At 35.2% G+C, this 14351-nt stretch overlaps 4 protein-coding genes across 4 annotated transcripts; 2 read left to right on the plus strand and 2 right to left on the minus strand.

Annotated features, from left to right (window-relative positions):
• LOC104740694 (putative ER lumen protein-retaining receptor C28H8.4) lies at positions 1702–3838 on the minus strand. The gene is made up of 6 exons (XM_010461375.2): positions 3351–3838; positions 3008–3207; positions 2478–2618; positions 2309–2389; positions 2088–2212; positions 1702–1977 (listed from the first exon to the last, which is right to left on the minus strand). The coding sequence occupies exons 1-6, from the start codon at positions 3571–3573 to the stop codon at positions 1929–1931; spliced, it is 819 nt and encodes a 272-aa protein (XP_010459677.1). The 5' UTR covers positions 3574–3838; the 3' UTR covers positions 1702–1928.
• On the plus strand, positions 4096–6041 carry LOC104740695. Its single transcript, XM_010461376.2, has 5 exons — positions 4096–4407; positions 4540–4651; positions 4764–4831; positions 4925–5437; positions 5554–6041. Exons 1-5 carry the CDS (start codon positions 4204–4206, stop codon positions 5677–5679), a joined length of 1023 nt encoding a protein of 340 aa, XP_010459678.1. The 5' UTR covers positions 4096–4203; the 3' UTR covers positions 5680–6041.
• On the plus strand, positions 6272–7866 carry LOC104740696 (uncharacterized protein DDB_G0283697-like). Its single transcript, XM_010461377.2, has 4 exons — positions 6272–6659; positions 6790–6885; positions 6989–7059; positions 7444–7866. Exons 1-4 carry the CDS (start codon positions 6387–6389, stop codon positions 7748–7750), a joined length of 747 nt encoding a protein of 248 aa, XP_010459679.1. The 5' UTR covers positions 6272–6386; the 3' UTR covers positions 7751–7866.
• Positions 8196–10855, minus strand: LOC104740697 (tubulin beta-5 chain). The gene is made up of 3 exons (XM_010461378.2): positions 10378–10855; positions 9172–9441; positions 8196–9056 (listed from the first exon to the last, which is right to left on the minus strand). The coding sequence occupies exons 1-3, from the start codon at positions 10772–10774 to the stop codon at positions 8374–8376; spliced, it is 1350 nt and encodes a 449-aa protein (XP_010459680.1). The 5' UTR covers positions 10775–10855; the 3' UTR covers positions 8196–8373.

Genomic DNA, 14351 nt, shown 5'->3' on the forward strand with positions numbered 1-14351 from the left:
TTTCTATATTAGTCAAAATTCAATTTAAGATTTAGGTTCATAATAACCTTTGGACATTAATATATATATACAAAAAATTGGTCAAACTGTTTTCCCTTTTCTTGAATCCTTCAATCCATATGATATACTATTTATTGTACTAATAATAAATAAATATAGATTTATGAACCAAACACAAATAGTTTAGCTGATTGAACTCAACTGAATCACTTATGCTTTTTGGAAAAAAAAATTTCATGTATATACAAATCTATCCTGAAGATGAAAGCTGACTAATCCATACAGCCAATTCTATATCCAAAAGTTTCATAGAAGAAGAAAAGTTCACTTTGCCGAAGACAGAGGAAGCCCATACAAATGATTTGTTCACATGCAACATCATACACTTAATCTCTCAACTCACTTTTTTCACTAACGTTTATACTAATCCTTCAAATTTTAATATTTCAATATTTAACAACCCTTTCAATTCATTCAAAAAGGAAAAAAAAAGAAAAAAATATATAGATTATGAAAAGCTCCTAAACAACCCTTTACAATGTGTATAAATAAGTCTATAAAAACGAGCATCATAATCAAACAAAACACATGCAAGACAGGCTATAATAAACTTTATAATATACTCCCCAAAACTATGCAAAAGCCATTTGAGAGAGCTCCTCCTAACACACACTCGCACTCATTCACCATTCATATAAACGAACCATTTAACCATCATCATTACTTAGACCGTCATCATAACCACAATAATAAGAGCTTCACTGGTTTATCTTCGTCCATGAAGCTCTTCTCCAAATTCCGCAAGATTTTCATGAGGATAGTCTTCTTTCCTTCCTCCTCCTCCTCCGCCACCGTGCGTCCTCACAAAACCGCTGACTCCAGCAATGGTTGTGAGAGGTTAGAGACGCGGAAGATATCTTGCAGTAATTCGTACTACTCCTCACACTCTCACTACAGTGAAGCTATCTCAGATTGTATAGACTATTTAAATAAGTCTCATCAAGAAAATGAAGACCGGATTGTTCATCATCACGAAAGGTTTTTATGTTTAGTCAAAACATAATGATGATTTCATGTCTCTTTTTCCTTTTCTTCTTCTACATAACTCAAATTTTCTTCTCTTAAGCTCGTGTTCGTGTTATCAACTATTTGAGCCTTTTCATCATCTATTTTTCAACTATATATTAACTATGGAAGTTGAAGCTGCTAAGCTGGTTTTAGTTGATAGTTCTTGTAGCATAATGTTTACGGACGTACGAATTGTCTGTGTGTATGTGACACAATAGTTCTATATATAGACGTATAGTCCCATACAAACCTCTCATAACTTGTTTGATCCCATTACGACGAAAAGAGTTCAAGTCGATAAACTTATACAAAATTTGGAGAGGATATCTAATTTTTGTTTATAATGTTGTAAAATAAATTAGGAAGTAAAAAGAGCTCCATTAGTTGCCATTTGCAAGGTTTTATTCGTACAGTGAACTCAGGGATCAAGCAACCTCTGACCGTATTAAGAGTCTAAACCGTCTATGCATGGAAATCTCGAGTGTCGAGTTCAATTAACAAAACGGACATCACACTTATTCCTGTCTTCTAAACATATATATTAAAGAACATCATGGCGTACTTTTATGATCATCACAGTTTTGATGTTCTGCATGTTTCCAACCAATTTTTCAAAACGGCAGGTTTCTATAATTCTTTTTCCCAGTGGGCCAAAAGTTGGAACTGTAGGCGTTGTTTGTGAATTGTGAAGTCATATGATCGTCGAGTAAAAACGTCATCACAAACGAGATCCGAGCTAACATTATTTTGGAAAGCTAATTCTAATTAATGCTTCTTTGCTATCAAAAACTTTTAAGTATCTCAAAAATCTCTAATCATTAAACCTCCACAGGCTCAAGCAACCCATTCCGAAAAGCTTCTTACACCACACCAGATGGGAGACGAAGAACGAGCTGTCCACCCATTAAACTGTTCCCAAAAACAGAAACATTCTATTAGAATAACATTCCAACACCAACAATGTGGCAATTATACATAATGGGTGGAGTATTTAAAGGCCACAGTAAAAATGTATTTACCTCTGAACATAGTAATAGCAAAAATCTGCGAGAATGAAGGTTTGAACGATTTCAGAGAGGAGGACCATTACAGGCCACAATCCAGACCCTAATGCAGTCAGTAACCGCCCTTGCGTATCCAACACCTACGCGCATTTAAATCATTTTTTGAGAAAAGAGTACAAAAAGGAGATAATATGAGCTTACAATGTGTGGTATGTCAAGAATAAAAACTCTATAACCTGAAGGATCCAGTGTGCACAACTCAAGAACCTAGCAATTCCCAGAGCAAACACGTAATGTGCTGTAAATGGTTCCACAATCTGAGAAAAGAAAAAAACATAACATTCGAGAAAGATTCAGACTCAGCCCTTTGGTAACAAAAAAACTTAAAGTTTTAGTATCGAGTACCTTAGTGTTCTGCATGACCCTTAATTGAGGAAGAACTGAAACAGCTTCAAGATAGACACAGAATGCCCAAGAAATCCTGTTTATGATGTGGTGACGTGTTGATGGATGAATAAAGAAAGATATAACAGCACATGGGATTACCTGAACCAAGATAGAAAAAAAGCTCTCAGAACGAATACATCGATCGGTATCAAGAATCTCAATAACGATCAGTAAACAAGTTGAAAAACTCTGTTCTTGATAAAAGCTTAGGTAAAGCGCGAGTATTTGATACAACTAAATAAGTCCAAAAATGTGATTTCAAAGCTTAAATGTCAAATAGTGACATCTATAAACAAAAATTGAACTCATACACAGAGAGATAGAGTCAAAATGAAAAAAAGCCTTTACTCTAGAGCATTGCACTGAGCTGAAACCAGACTTCTCTCTCTCTCTCTAATAGTAACATTCTTCTACCACACAAGTTTTAACACTCAAACCACATGGAAAACTATACAAAAGTGATGAAACAGAGAGTTTGGTAAACTTACGACAAAGTAGATAGCAAAATTGTCTTTGTCTTCCATATAAGTGGGTCTAAGCTTGAAACGAATCATATAAATGACCCAAAGAGGGGTCACCAAAGTAGCTGAATCAAGTAATGTGTGAAGATCAAACTCCATCACAAAGCTACAATACAATCTCACAGCCAGAAACAAAGCCGTTAGCTCCTGCGTCTTGAGAGATATCCCTATTGAAATTTCAAAAATGTCACAGATCATTTTAAAAAACAAAAGATTTAAAAAACACGACAGCATCCCAATCTCCATAATCAAATCCCTAAAAACCTATAGAACCCAGAAATTTCCATGATTTGAAAGTTATATAAAGTACCAGCGCAAGTCTTCTCCTTTGTGAGCTTGTAGATAAGAACACCGATACCAAGGGCATGAACAGCCTCAGAAGCGATGAAAAGGTTGTCGTGTTCATGAACAATCACCCTGAGGAAAACAAGCACCGCCATTGCCGTAACCACAGCAAGAAAAGCCTTCACCTTTGGCGGCTGCCGGCGAATCCACGCCATCACGGACTGAATCTGACTCTTCTCCGCCTTCATCCTTCGATTCACAACAACAACTCTCTCTCTCTCTCTCTCTCTCACTCTCTCTCTCTCTCTCTCTCTCTCTCAGATCACAAGTGTTGTGATTAAGGATTGATTATCACACAACCTTCGTATTGAATTTGGGAATGAATGAATCTGTAGATTTCTTAACGCAACCATACAACAATTGCCAATGCCATTACTTTCGCGAGGAGGACACGTGGAAGCTGTTTGGTGAGAGAGACTGATAGTTTCTTGGTTCTGTTTTTTTTTTGCAAAAGGTCATAACTTTTCTATACTTGTCTGATCGATGCATCTGACATCTACAATTATACTAAACCGGTTCGGTTTTTAATCACGAAGTCACAAATTCATGCTCCGGTTTATTCAATTGGTAGAAGAACGAGCCCACTAAAGGCCCATTGAAGAGCCGTGTGTGGCTGTAAAGTTTAAAACTTTAAACGCTCCGAATCGATTAAACAATCTTTCTCTCTCTCTCTCTGTTTNTTTTTTTTTTTTTTTTTTTTTTGTATTGCAACTCTTATAACGGTCTTATCTCTCTCTCTAAAATCACACACTCTCTCTCTCTCTCTACAACTCTGTTGTGCTTCTTTGAATTGGTATTGGAACTTGGGTATTACCGAGATGGAAGTTAAATCGGTGACTGGAGAATCTTCGGAACGGGAAAACTGGGATATAATATTCAAGAGTTTGGTCAAGATTATACAGACGAAGCAAGACCAAGTCGAAGCGCTTCTCAAAGATATGAAGATGATTGAAAGTTCTATCAAGACTAAGTGCGAGAATTGGGTAATTGATGTTCGAAATTACGAAGATCAACTCTCTCTGGTAAAAAACCCCCTTTTTGATTCCTGATTTCCGATAAAGTTAGGGTTTTTTTTTTAGGGTTTCGCATCTCTGCTTAACAATTTTGAAGTTTAATGTACTTTAATTGGTCTGAAAATTTTCTCATTGTTACAGATGAGGAAAGAAATTGAAGCGACGAAGAAGAGGCAGTCGCTTGAGACCTCTAAATGCAATCTCTTGTGCGGATTAAAGGACAGCGATCGTTCGCTTTGCAATTTGAAGTTGGGTAAGTGACTGTTTTGGTAAAGATTTTATAATCAAGTTCGCTCCTTTTGTTTCCTACGGACTAATAGTAATTAATAAAAAGTTTCAATCTTTTTGTTTCATGGAAATTGCAGAACAGACGATGGATGAGTTAAAGGACTTTAAGGCTTGGTTTGATTTCCTCACTCTGAATACAACAAATGTAAGTCAAAGTTTTAAATTTTGTAAGCTCTTATAGACTTTTTTTGGTTTCAGGAACTCATACAAATCCTTCTTTCTTTATGTGTATATGCAGGATGAAAGTGGCAGCTCAGAAGGTTCGGCTATTAAGTCACTGGAGGCAAAAATCAGAAAACTGAAGCTTGAGTATGAGAAGCTTGCTGCTGAAAAGAAATGTGTGGTATCTGATCTTATACGAGAAAATGGGTTTGCGTGGGAACAGTTCGAACGTATCCACAGTGGATCTACTGTAAAGTTAAAGACAAAAGATGATGAGATCGCTCAAGCAAATTCGAAATTTTCTAGTCTTATATCTTATCAAGAGCAGCTTCAGTCAGCTAATCAAGAGAAGGATGAGACTATCTCAAGGTTAAAGGCTAAGATGGCTGAAATGGAGACGAGTTCTACTAAGAAAGATGAGGAGATCTCTAAACTCTCACGGGATCTGGAGTCTTTGAAGAAGTCTCGTGGTTTTACACCGGTTTTAACACGATGCACAAAACCTGAAAAGCGTAGCAATGGAAGCACGGTGGGATCTCATATAACTGCTAAGAAAGAGAAGTCTGCTGCATCATCATCTAATGAAAAGGTAGTTCATAAATTTGAATATGCTTGTGGTGTCTGTGTTATTAAATACTTGGGAGTAGAGAGAACAGAAGGTATTATATACATTATTTGATTTACTTTGGGATTTTTTTTGATCAGGTAAGCAAAAACTCAAAGAGGAAAAGAGTGAACACGACAACGGTCTCAGTTTCAGAAGTCCCAAAGCTGTTCACTTCGACTTTTAGACTTCCCAAGTTGAAGTCTCCATCTTCTGGAGCCATATAGATTATCTTTTCATTAGGGAACTTAGGTTGTTTATCTATTTGTAGTTAGGATCAATCTCCTGGTGTATATTTTGCAACTGACCACACCCATTAGCTTATTAAAAAGTTCTTGAGAATTATTCCCCTACCCCCCGGCATTGATTTAGTTAGGAAACTCATAAGCAGCTGTCTTTATTTTCTCTATATTATTGTGTCTTGAAGCTTAATCAGAGGAGGAGGCAGCAATGGCAGAACATTTGGCAATGCAACAAAGATTTCAAGCGGCCTTGAAGAAGTGTGATTTCCCGGTTTTATTTTGATTGTAGCTGATGGTTTCTTTCTCTTTGTATGACTTTGATATTTTGAATAAAGATCATATGACTTCTTCTTCTTCTCTTGGTTTATATATTGTTTGTAGAGAGCCACTGAGTGTGTGAAAGTGAGCTTTCACTTTCACCTTCACACCAAATCAAATCCATCTCATTCGGTTCAGAAGAGACTTGAACCAAACCGAAGTCAGAAATAGAAATTTTGGTCCGGTTCAATGAAATGTGAAATTTTAGCATTTTGGTATAGAAGATGAAACGACACCGTCCCAAGCATCCTTTTATTTTTGGATTAGGGCACAATTGACGGAGGAGGAACACAGCCGTTGGTTTCTTCTTCTTCTCAGATCTCCCCAAATTTTTTTTCCAGTAAAGGTTTCAAATTTTTGTTTGATTGAAGAAGATGCCATCGGCGGACTCGAAAGCTATGAATAAAGAGGAGACTGAGGAAGACAATAAGAGCTTGAGTTCTCTTGTGAAGAAGAAACCCACGAACGCCAACAATGCTGGTTCGAAGAAATTGAAGAAGGAAGACGATGATGATGACAAACCCATCAGATTATCTTCATCTGGATCTCGTTCAAAGCCGCCAGTGAAGAAGAAGGAGGAGATTGATGATGAAGACGATGAGAAGATTCATGTTACTAAGAGGAATTCCTCTGTTGCTGTCTCAAAGGTTCGATTTTTATTTATCTTTCTCTCTCTCTCTCTCTCTCTCTCTCTGTTTGCATATAAATTAAGAGAATGGTGAGAAATTTGATGTAGCATTGTGTTGATGATGAGTCTCTACCTATCTCTGGTTTTAGGAGAAGAAGAAAACAGAGAAAGAAGAAGAAACAAAGAAAAAGAGAGAAAGGAAAGTATATGATTTGCCTGGTCAGAAGAGAGACCAACCTGAAGAGGTAGCTTTTTGGGCTGCTCTCTCTCTCTTTCTCTTGACTTTTAGATTTATTGGCCAATTCGTTTGAAGTTTTTCTCTTGTTTTTTTCTTTTGCAATTCTGCAGAGAGATCCACTTCGGATTTTCTACGAGTCACTTTACAAGCAAATTCCCACTAGCGACATGGCTCAGATTTGGTGAGCTCTTATATTCCTTTGTCTCCCCTGCAACTTAAAAAATGTTTACACATATGTATTGTTTTGGTAATGTATCTGATCATTTGTCTTTGATCACTCCGTGTGTAAGCTGAGTCCTACACCAAGTTGATTTATTCCTTTGGGACATAATGCATACTTGTGTTTGATTTTTGATGGTCTCTTGTGTTTAGTGACACGGTTTTAAGCTCACATGAATCTTGAACATCATAAAGAGACTGACATTGTTTGTAAGAAAGGAGAGTCCTTTTTAAACCAATCACACAAAGCATTTTTATATCTGTGATGGTTATTATGTGGGTTTGTTCATCATTTGATTTTAGCTTGCTCTGATTATTTGAAACCGTTTTGTGTTTATGATCACAGGTTGATGGAGTCTGGTTTGCTTCCAGCGGAAAAAGCAAAGAAAGTTCTTGAGAAGAAACTGCAAAAGGGTGGAAAGTTCAGTTCTCCTACAAAATCTGCAGCTTCTACTCCGAGAAGCAACAACAAATCAGTGCCCGTGAAGGAGGCAAAAAAATCACCTTCTGAAGCATTGTCAGACAAAAAGAAGGGAACTGTTTCGAAACCAGCCACGAAGAAGAGGAAGAAGAACTCCGATGATGTTAGTGATGACGACTCAGATGATGATTTTGTGGCTAGCAGGGTCTCTAAAAAACCTAGAGCCAAGTAGTTGGAGTTATAAGACTGAATTTGTAATCGGTTATTAGTGACTCAATTTGTAGAATCCTTAAAGGGGACGAATTCTTTAAGAGTAATGGAAGAGTTGGCAGATTGTTTCTGATCTTATTGCACTAACTTGATACATGCACACTTGTCCTGCGTTCTAGAATCATATGGGTGTTGTCTGATTATTAAGCAAAATAGAAAAAAACTAAGAGGTAGCCCCTGGCTTAGAACATGCATGATGGTGGCTCTTTTGTAAACCCCATGATTCTGACTTAGTGGAAAAGCCATGGAACTGATCTTTGAGGCACTTTGCCTTGGAGCTTCAGTCTTCGATAGGACTCTCTGATATGGCAAGGTCTAATAGGTCTTATTAACAAAACTTTTATAAAAACTTCTTCAATTTTAAAAAAGTTTCATAAACTAAAATAGCAAATATATGATACCCAAAAAAAATGGAAACTCAAACTTTCTTTATAACAATTTTACCAACAACAAGTAACAAAACAAAACACATTAAAATAAATTCCCATTTTTTGAGCGTCTTACAATCAAATTTTAAAAGATAGATAATCAAAGAGTCGTTTCATTTAGTATAGATGTTTTGATTTGATCACTGATGGATCAAGTCTAATAAGCTTCCTCACCTTCAACTTCTTCATCCTCATATACTTCTTCATCCTCATCAGCTGTAGCGTCTTGGTACTGTTGGTATTCAGCGACCAAATCATTCATATTGCTCTCAGCTTCCGTAAACTCCATTTCGTCCATACCTTCTCCTGTGTACCAATGCAGAAACGCTTTACGCCTGAACATAGCCGTGAACTGCTCGCTCACTCTCCTGAACATTTCTTGGATCGACGTCGAGTTACCAACAAAGGTCGCCGCCATTTTGAGTCCCTTTGGTGGGATGTCACAGACGCTGGACTTCACGTTGTTTGGGATCCACTCAACGAAGTAAGATGAGTTCTTGTTTTGTATGTTAATGATTTGCTCATCCACTTCTTTTGTGCTCATCTGTCCTCTGAATATAGCCGAGGCTGTGAGGTAACGTCCGTGACGTGGATCAGCTGCACACATCATGTTCTTGGAGTCCCACATTTGTTGAGTCAGCTCAGGGACTGTGAGTGAGATGTATTGTTGTGAGCCACGTGAAGTGAGCGGCGCGAAACCTACCATGAAGAAATGGAGACGTGGGAATGGGATTAGGTTCACAGCGAGTTTCCTGAGGTCAGAGTTTAGCTGTCCAGGGAACCTTAAGGAGCAAGTCACACCACTCATTGTTGCAGAGATCAAATGGTTCAAGTCTCCAACTACAACATCATGCACAATATGAAGATTTAGTTTTAAACACATTTTGAAAATATCAAGATTGAGTTTTAAATACATTTTGGGTTAGTGGGATAAGAAGGATTCAATGGTACTTACAGCTAGGAGTGCTGAGTTTGAGGGTACGGAAGCAGATGTCGTAGAGAGCTTCATTGTCGAGGACCATGCATTCATCAGCGTTCTCAACAAGCTGGTGGACAGAGAGAGTTGCATTGTAAGGCTCAACGACTGTGTCAGAGACTTTTGGAGATGGGAAAACAGAGAACGTGAGCATCATTCTGTCTGGATACTCCTCTCGGATCTTTGATATCAACAGAGTTCCCATTCCAGATCCTGTGCCTCCTCCCAGCGAGTGGCACACCTGAAACCCTGTAATATATTGCAGCCCCATGATTCAAACAATGATTCCATGATGAATGCAGAACCAAAAGTGTTCATATATAGAATGCTTGAGCAAATTAAACAACATCCATCTGATCACTAGTCTAATTGCTAACTAAAATCAACTAAGACATAACGTTTCTATCCACTAAAGAAAACAAAGTATATATCATCACTCTCCGCAAAACAAATGTTTGATGCAGTAGTGACTAGTCATTAGTCATAGACTCATAGCTATATTTGAAGTTAAATAAACAATGTATGAACGCATCACGTAAGTACTGACCATACGTGACATAAAAACTTAAAAAGAAACCACAAAATTCCAAGAAACTAATTTGTAGTAGGACCATTGCATCTTTTTATCCTGCAATCACGGTGCCTTGAAAATGTTGTGATCACGACATCAGAATAATATAATACCATATCTCAACAGCTTTATATGATAAAACTTCATTAAAAAATAAAAAATCTTGAATAGTAGTATACAAAACAGCTTGGCCCTACCAATAATAAGTGACAACATCCCACTCCACAGAAACATAGCACTTGCAGTTCAATTATTTTTGCTGTCCTCACTTGCAATTACATTAAACGAGACGATTTGATAGGTCGAATTATTGAAGAAGAACCCACATGCACACAATTCAATAATGTGGGACAAAATTTAACGAGATTATCAAAGTAACAAAACAAAACGAATCAAAAATAACAAAGATTGAAAATGAATTTAATTGTTGTGTATAAGTATAACTCTTACTAATCCGTGATCTATTTATTGAACTCGTGACTACAATTCTATACTAAGTAGATATCATACTATTTTACATGAAGAGATCGATGAATACTACATTAAATCCAAATGATGTCATAACTATACGGATCATGATGTACTGTAAATTTCAAAACAAGATATATACGTACCTTGAAGGCAGTCGCAGTTCTCAGCTTCTTTACGAACAACATCAAGAACAGAATCAATAAGTTCAGCACCTTCAGTATAATGACCTTTAGCCCAATTGTTACCAGCACCAGACTGGCCAAAGACGAAATTATCAGGACGAAAGATCTGACCAAACGGTCCGGATCTGATACTATCCATAGTACCAGGCTCAAGATCCATGAGAACAGCACGAGGAACGTATCTTCCACCAGAAGCTTCGTTGTAGTAAACATTGATACGTTCAAGCTGGAGATCTGCTGTGTCTCCGCTGTAACGTCCGGTGGCATCGATGCCGTGCTCGTCACAGATGACTTCCCAGAACTTGGAACCAATCTGGTTTCCACATTGGCCACCTTGAATGTGAAGGATCTCTCTCATTGTGTTAGTGTGTGTGTGTGTGTGGGGCGGTTCACAAGTCACAAGATCAAGAGAGATGGTGAGGAATATGTAAGATGGGGAGTGGGGAGTGACAGCTATATAACTGTCTCTGTTTGACACTTCCCTCGCTAGAGATTTTTATTCTCTGTTTCTCACCCCACCTAACTCTTTCATTTATAATTGTCATTTTCTTTACATTTTTTTTTTTTTTTTTGACATTATATCCTTTACATCTTTTTTTCTTATTTACTTGAGATTTGCTGAAATAAGTTGTTTGACAGAGAGAACGTCATATTCTTCTCGCCAGATTTATGGCCAACCATAATTGAAATCTCTTTTGTAAAAACGAACCATGACTCACAATCATATATATATCTTTCATTCAAAAAATACTTACTTTCAGAAAGAAAAAAATGGGATCGAATCGGTAATGATATATGTTTAACATAATTGCCAAAAGAAAAGGTTGACATAATTTGAGATATTTCTTATTCAGTGTTTCCACTAGCAAGGATTGAAAAACTTATTAGAGCATGCATGTGCATATATTGCCAATATGTTGTTGTCTATACCACATGGATAAATTTTTATATTGCCAATATGTTTAAACAAAAACAAAATTTGTAATATTTGTTTTTTCCCCAGTTGTTGAGGGACATCAGCGTAATGGGAACATGTTATGCAAAAAAATTGTGTTTATTAAAATACTTTAATTTTGTGATTAATATAGTAAACTCTTTATTTTTTTATATCTAGAAAGAAAAAACAAGTAGTGAAAAAAAAACAAAAAATTGTGTAAGGCTTTTCAATTTTAGAATTCGAGTCCATTTAAAAAAGAAATGGGCTTAAAGTTGAGCCCAATAACTAAGGAAACGCCGACGTATTAGTTTTTAAAAAAACCCTAGAGTTCGCTTCATCGTCCCTATATAAAAGCAAAACCTAGTTTACCACAAACAACATCGCCGGGATATCAAACTTTTTCTTTCCTCCTCGTGATCTTGTGTTTTTATTTTGCAAAAGAAAAGGATTTTTGTTTTGTTTTGATTTGATGCGAAGAAGATAAAAATTCAAGTGATGAGATTTGATCTAAAATTCTCACGACGGTCGTCTGAGGCCTTTTGTGGCCGATTGATGTACCGATCACTCCTCTCTGATGAAATCTTTCTTCATTCTCAAAATCTCTTTTTTAAAAAAAAGTTTTTAAACCGATGTTTTCATTGATTTTATAGGTTAATTAGGTTTTGTTTAAATATTTTTAATATCGAGAAAAGAGACTTGTCGAATTGGTTTTGGTATGTTATTAATCGTAGATATAACCCTTTGATGACACTTAAGGAGATGTCCTAAGCATTGGAGAACAACAAAAGTATAATAATTGACCAATTGATGAGAAAATGTTCTATCACGGACTGAACTTCTAATTTGATTAACGTAATTCAAGATGGTGAAATTGAATGTTAGTATTAGTTCTCACTGAATTGGATTTTGATTAAGGCTTCAGAAGATTTGTGAAAAGAAATTATGAAAATCTCATTACATTGTTATATGGTACAGTAACATGGTACAATAGGCTCGGTAGTCGGTAGCTTCAGCACACACCCTAAACACAATCATCTGCGTGACAAACATGTGGTCCGCACGTGCATGTACATATTTACATGTGTGCGTCCGGTTCGTAATATTTATTTGCGTTACCCACTTGTTTTAACATGCCTCCTCGATAATACAGTTTGATTGATTACGACGACGATAAGTTTGAACTAAATATTTAATATGAATTGTAAAGAAAACAGTTATTAAGATATGAAATTGCATGTAAAATTTGGATTAAAAGGCAATAATCTTATAACACCAACCTTGTATGTAGTTAAAACTATATAACACCGTAACTGATATGACAATCATCAAGGTAATCAACTAATCATCATATTCGTTGAGCACAACGTTCTACACCACTCGCAACTTATCCCCAGAACTCTCCTCGTTGACGCTTTTTCAACGGCAATCTCGTGTTTTTCAAATTAGACTATTTTGGTCTTCCGAATGCTTTAAGATAATATGACAGAAAATTAAATCTAATATATTAAAGGAGAAATCGAAAGAGCTCACAACCAATCTCGCAAAAATTAACGTCGTTTACTCTGAATGAAATTACCCTTAAAAATATTCCGGACAAGTTTTTCTTCTCTATTTAGGTTGTTGAAACGCACCACATTCATCCTCAGACTTAAGATTATTAATTTGCCATTAATGAGATTTAAAACTGGACTTTTTTACCCTTTTCTAAGTTTTAATTTAAAAATAAAAAATAAAAAACGAAAATTAAAAAAAAACGAAATTTGTTTTACAAAATCGGAAATCTAATTTATTTACACAATATTTCTTTTTTAAAAAATGGAAGATAAATATTAGAATATATTACGAATATTTGTTTAAAGAAAATTTCTATTTTTTAAAATTAAAATGGTAAAGATAATTATAACGATTTACCTTCTAAGCTATATATATAGAGGCTCAGCCAAAACAGTAGAAGTCGGATTTATTAAGCTAAACATATATTTTGAGAATATAATATTTCTTTTGTATTATTTTGGTTATAATGAATCAACTTTACTATTGTATGATTTTGATTTTTTTTTTCATGTTGATGTACTATCCATATGCTTTGGTGCTTTGCATGATTAATTTTTATGCTACTATAATTTTTAATTATTATGTTGAATCATATCAAAAGTTTTACTCATTTTGTACTATTTGGTTGTGTTTTAGGTGTACCTGCCATGGACCATTGATGTTTTTTTGTATATCAAAAACAAGATTGGATGAACAAGTTGATGAAGCAAGCAAAAAAATCAAATTGGTAAAGTATTTTTAATAATTGTATTTATTTGTTTTTTTATGTAGTGGTGATTGTTATTCAATTTTGTTCTCTTGGTTAAACATGATCATATTTTTATTCCATGATTTTTTATTCTACAAGCAAATGAGCAAAGAAAACTTTTGATAATTTTATATGATTCATCGGATTCTAATATTTATGCTTTTTTTTGTAGTGGTTGTTTGGAAAGCAAGATCAAGCAATCATAGACTTTGTCTATGGATTCTCCATCTTTAAAAAATATAGGTTGTATTATTTTCTATTTTTTTATAGTTTAGTAATTTGAAATAAAATTTTATATGTAACCTAATACATATTTTTTTTGTTTCAGTTGAATTCATGGATGATCATTGATCATAATTGTGGATCTACAAAACTGAATATAATGAAATTCAGGTATTAATTTTTGCTAATCTGAATCTTTATTTTTTTTAAATAATATTGTTGGTAATGTTTTTTTTTGTAATAATTATAGTTGCAGAAAAATTATGGTGGATTCTGTTCATAACAAATTTATGGTAATTTTCTAAAAACTTGGATTTCTTTCTGTTTACAAATAGATTGAAATTATAATTCTATTTATATGTAACCTATTACATAATTTTTTTTTGTTTCAGTTGAATTCATGGATGATCACTGATCATAATTGTGGATCTACAAAATTGAATATAATAAAATTCAGGTATTAATTTTTGCTAG

Source organism: Camelina sativa, chromosome 14, assembly GCF_000633955.1.
Source record: "Camelina sativa cultivar DH55 chromosome 14, Cs, whole genome shotgun sequence".
Taxonomy (NCBI): domain Eukaryota; kingdom Viridiplantae; phylum Streptophyta; class Magnoliopsida; order Brassicales; family Brassicaceae; genus Camelina; species Camelina sativa.

Bases quoted from the DNA above. Each gene is read 5' to 3' on its own strand.
- LOC104740694 (XM_010461375.2), bottom strand. From the start codon at position 3,573: ATGAAGGCGGAGAAGAGTCAGATTCAGTCCGTGATGGCGTGGATTCGC. The intron at 2,390-2,477 runs GTACTCGATACT...TTCTTTTCTCAG, and splicing joins GGGTCATGCAGAACACTAAG to ATTGTGGAACCATTTACAGC. The intron at 1,978-2,087 runs GTAAATACATTT...TTTTGGGAACAG, and splicing joins TGCTATTACTATGTTCAGAG to TTTAATGGGTGGACAGCTCG.
- LOC104740695 (XM_010461376.2), top strand. From the start codon at position 4,204: ATGGAAGTTAAATCGGTGACTGGAGAATCTTCGGAACGGGAAAACTGG. The intron at 4,408-4,539 runs GTAAAAAACCCC...TCATTGTTACAG, and splicing joins ACGAAGATCAACTCTCTCTG to ATGAGGAAAGAAATTGAAGC. The intron at 5,438-5,553 runs GTAGTTCATAAA...TTTTTTGATCAG, and splicing joins CATCATCATCTAATGAAAAG to GTAAGCAAAAACTCAAAGAG.
- LOC104740696 (XM_010461377.2), top strand. From the start codon at position 6,387: ATGCCATCGGCGGACTCGAAAGCTATGAATAAAGAGGAGACTGAGGAA. The intron at 6,660-6,789 runs GTTCGATTTTTA...CTCTGGTTTTAG, and splicing joins CCTCTGTTGCTGTCTCAAAG to GAGAAGAAGAAAACAGAGAA. The intron at 7,060-7,443 runs GTGAGCTCTTAT...TTATGATCACAG, and splicing joins AGCGACATGGCTCAGATTTG to GTTGATGGAGTCTGGTTTGC.
- LOC104740697 (XM_010461378.2), bottom strand. From the start codon at position 10,774: ATGAGAGAGATCCTTCACATTCAAGGTGGCCAATGTGGAAACCAGATT. The intron at 9,442-10,377 runs GTACGTATATAT...AATATATTACAG, and splicing joins GAACTGCGACTGCCTTCAAG to GGTTTCAGGTGTGCCACTCG. The intron at 9,057-9,171 runs GTAAGTACCATT...ATGATGTTGTAG, and splicing joins CAAACTCAGCACTCCTAGCT to TTGGAGACTTGAACCATTTG.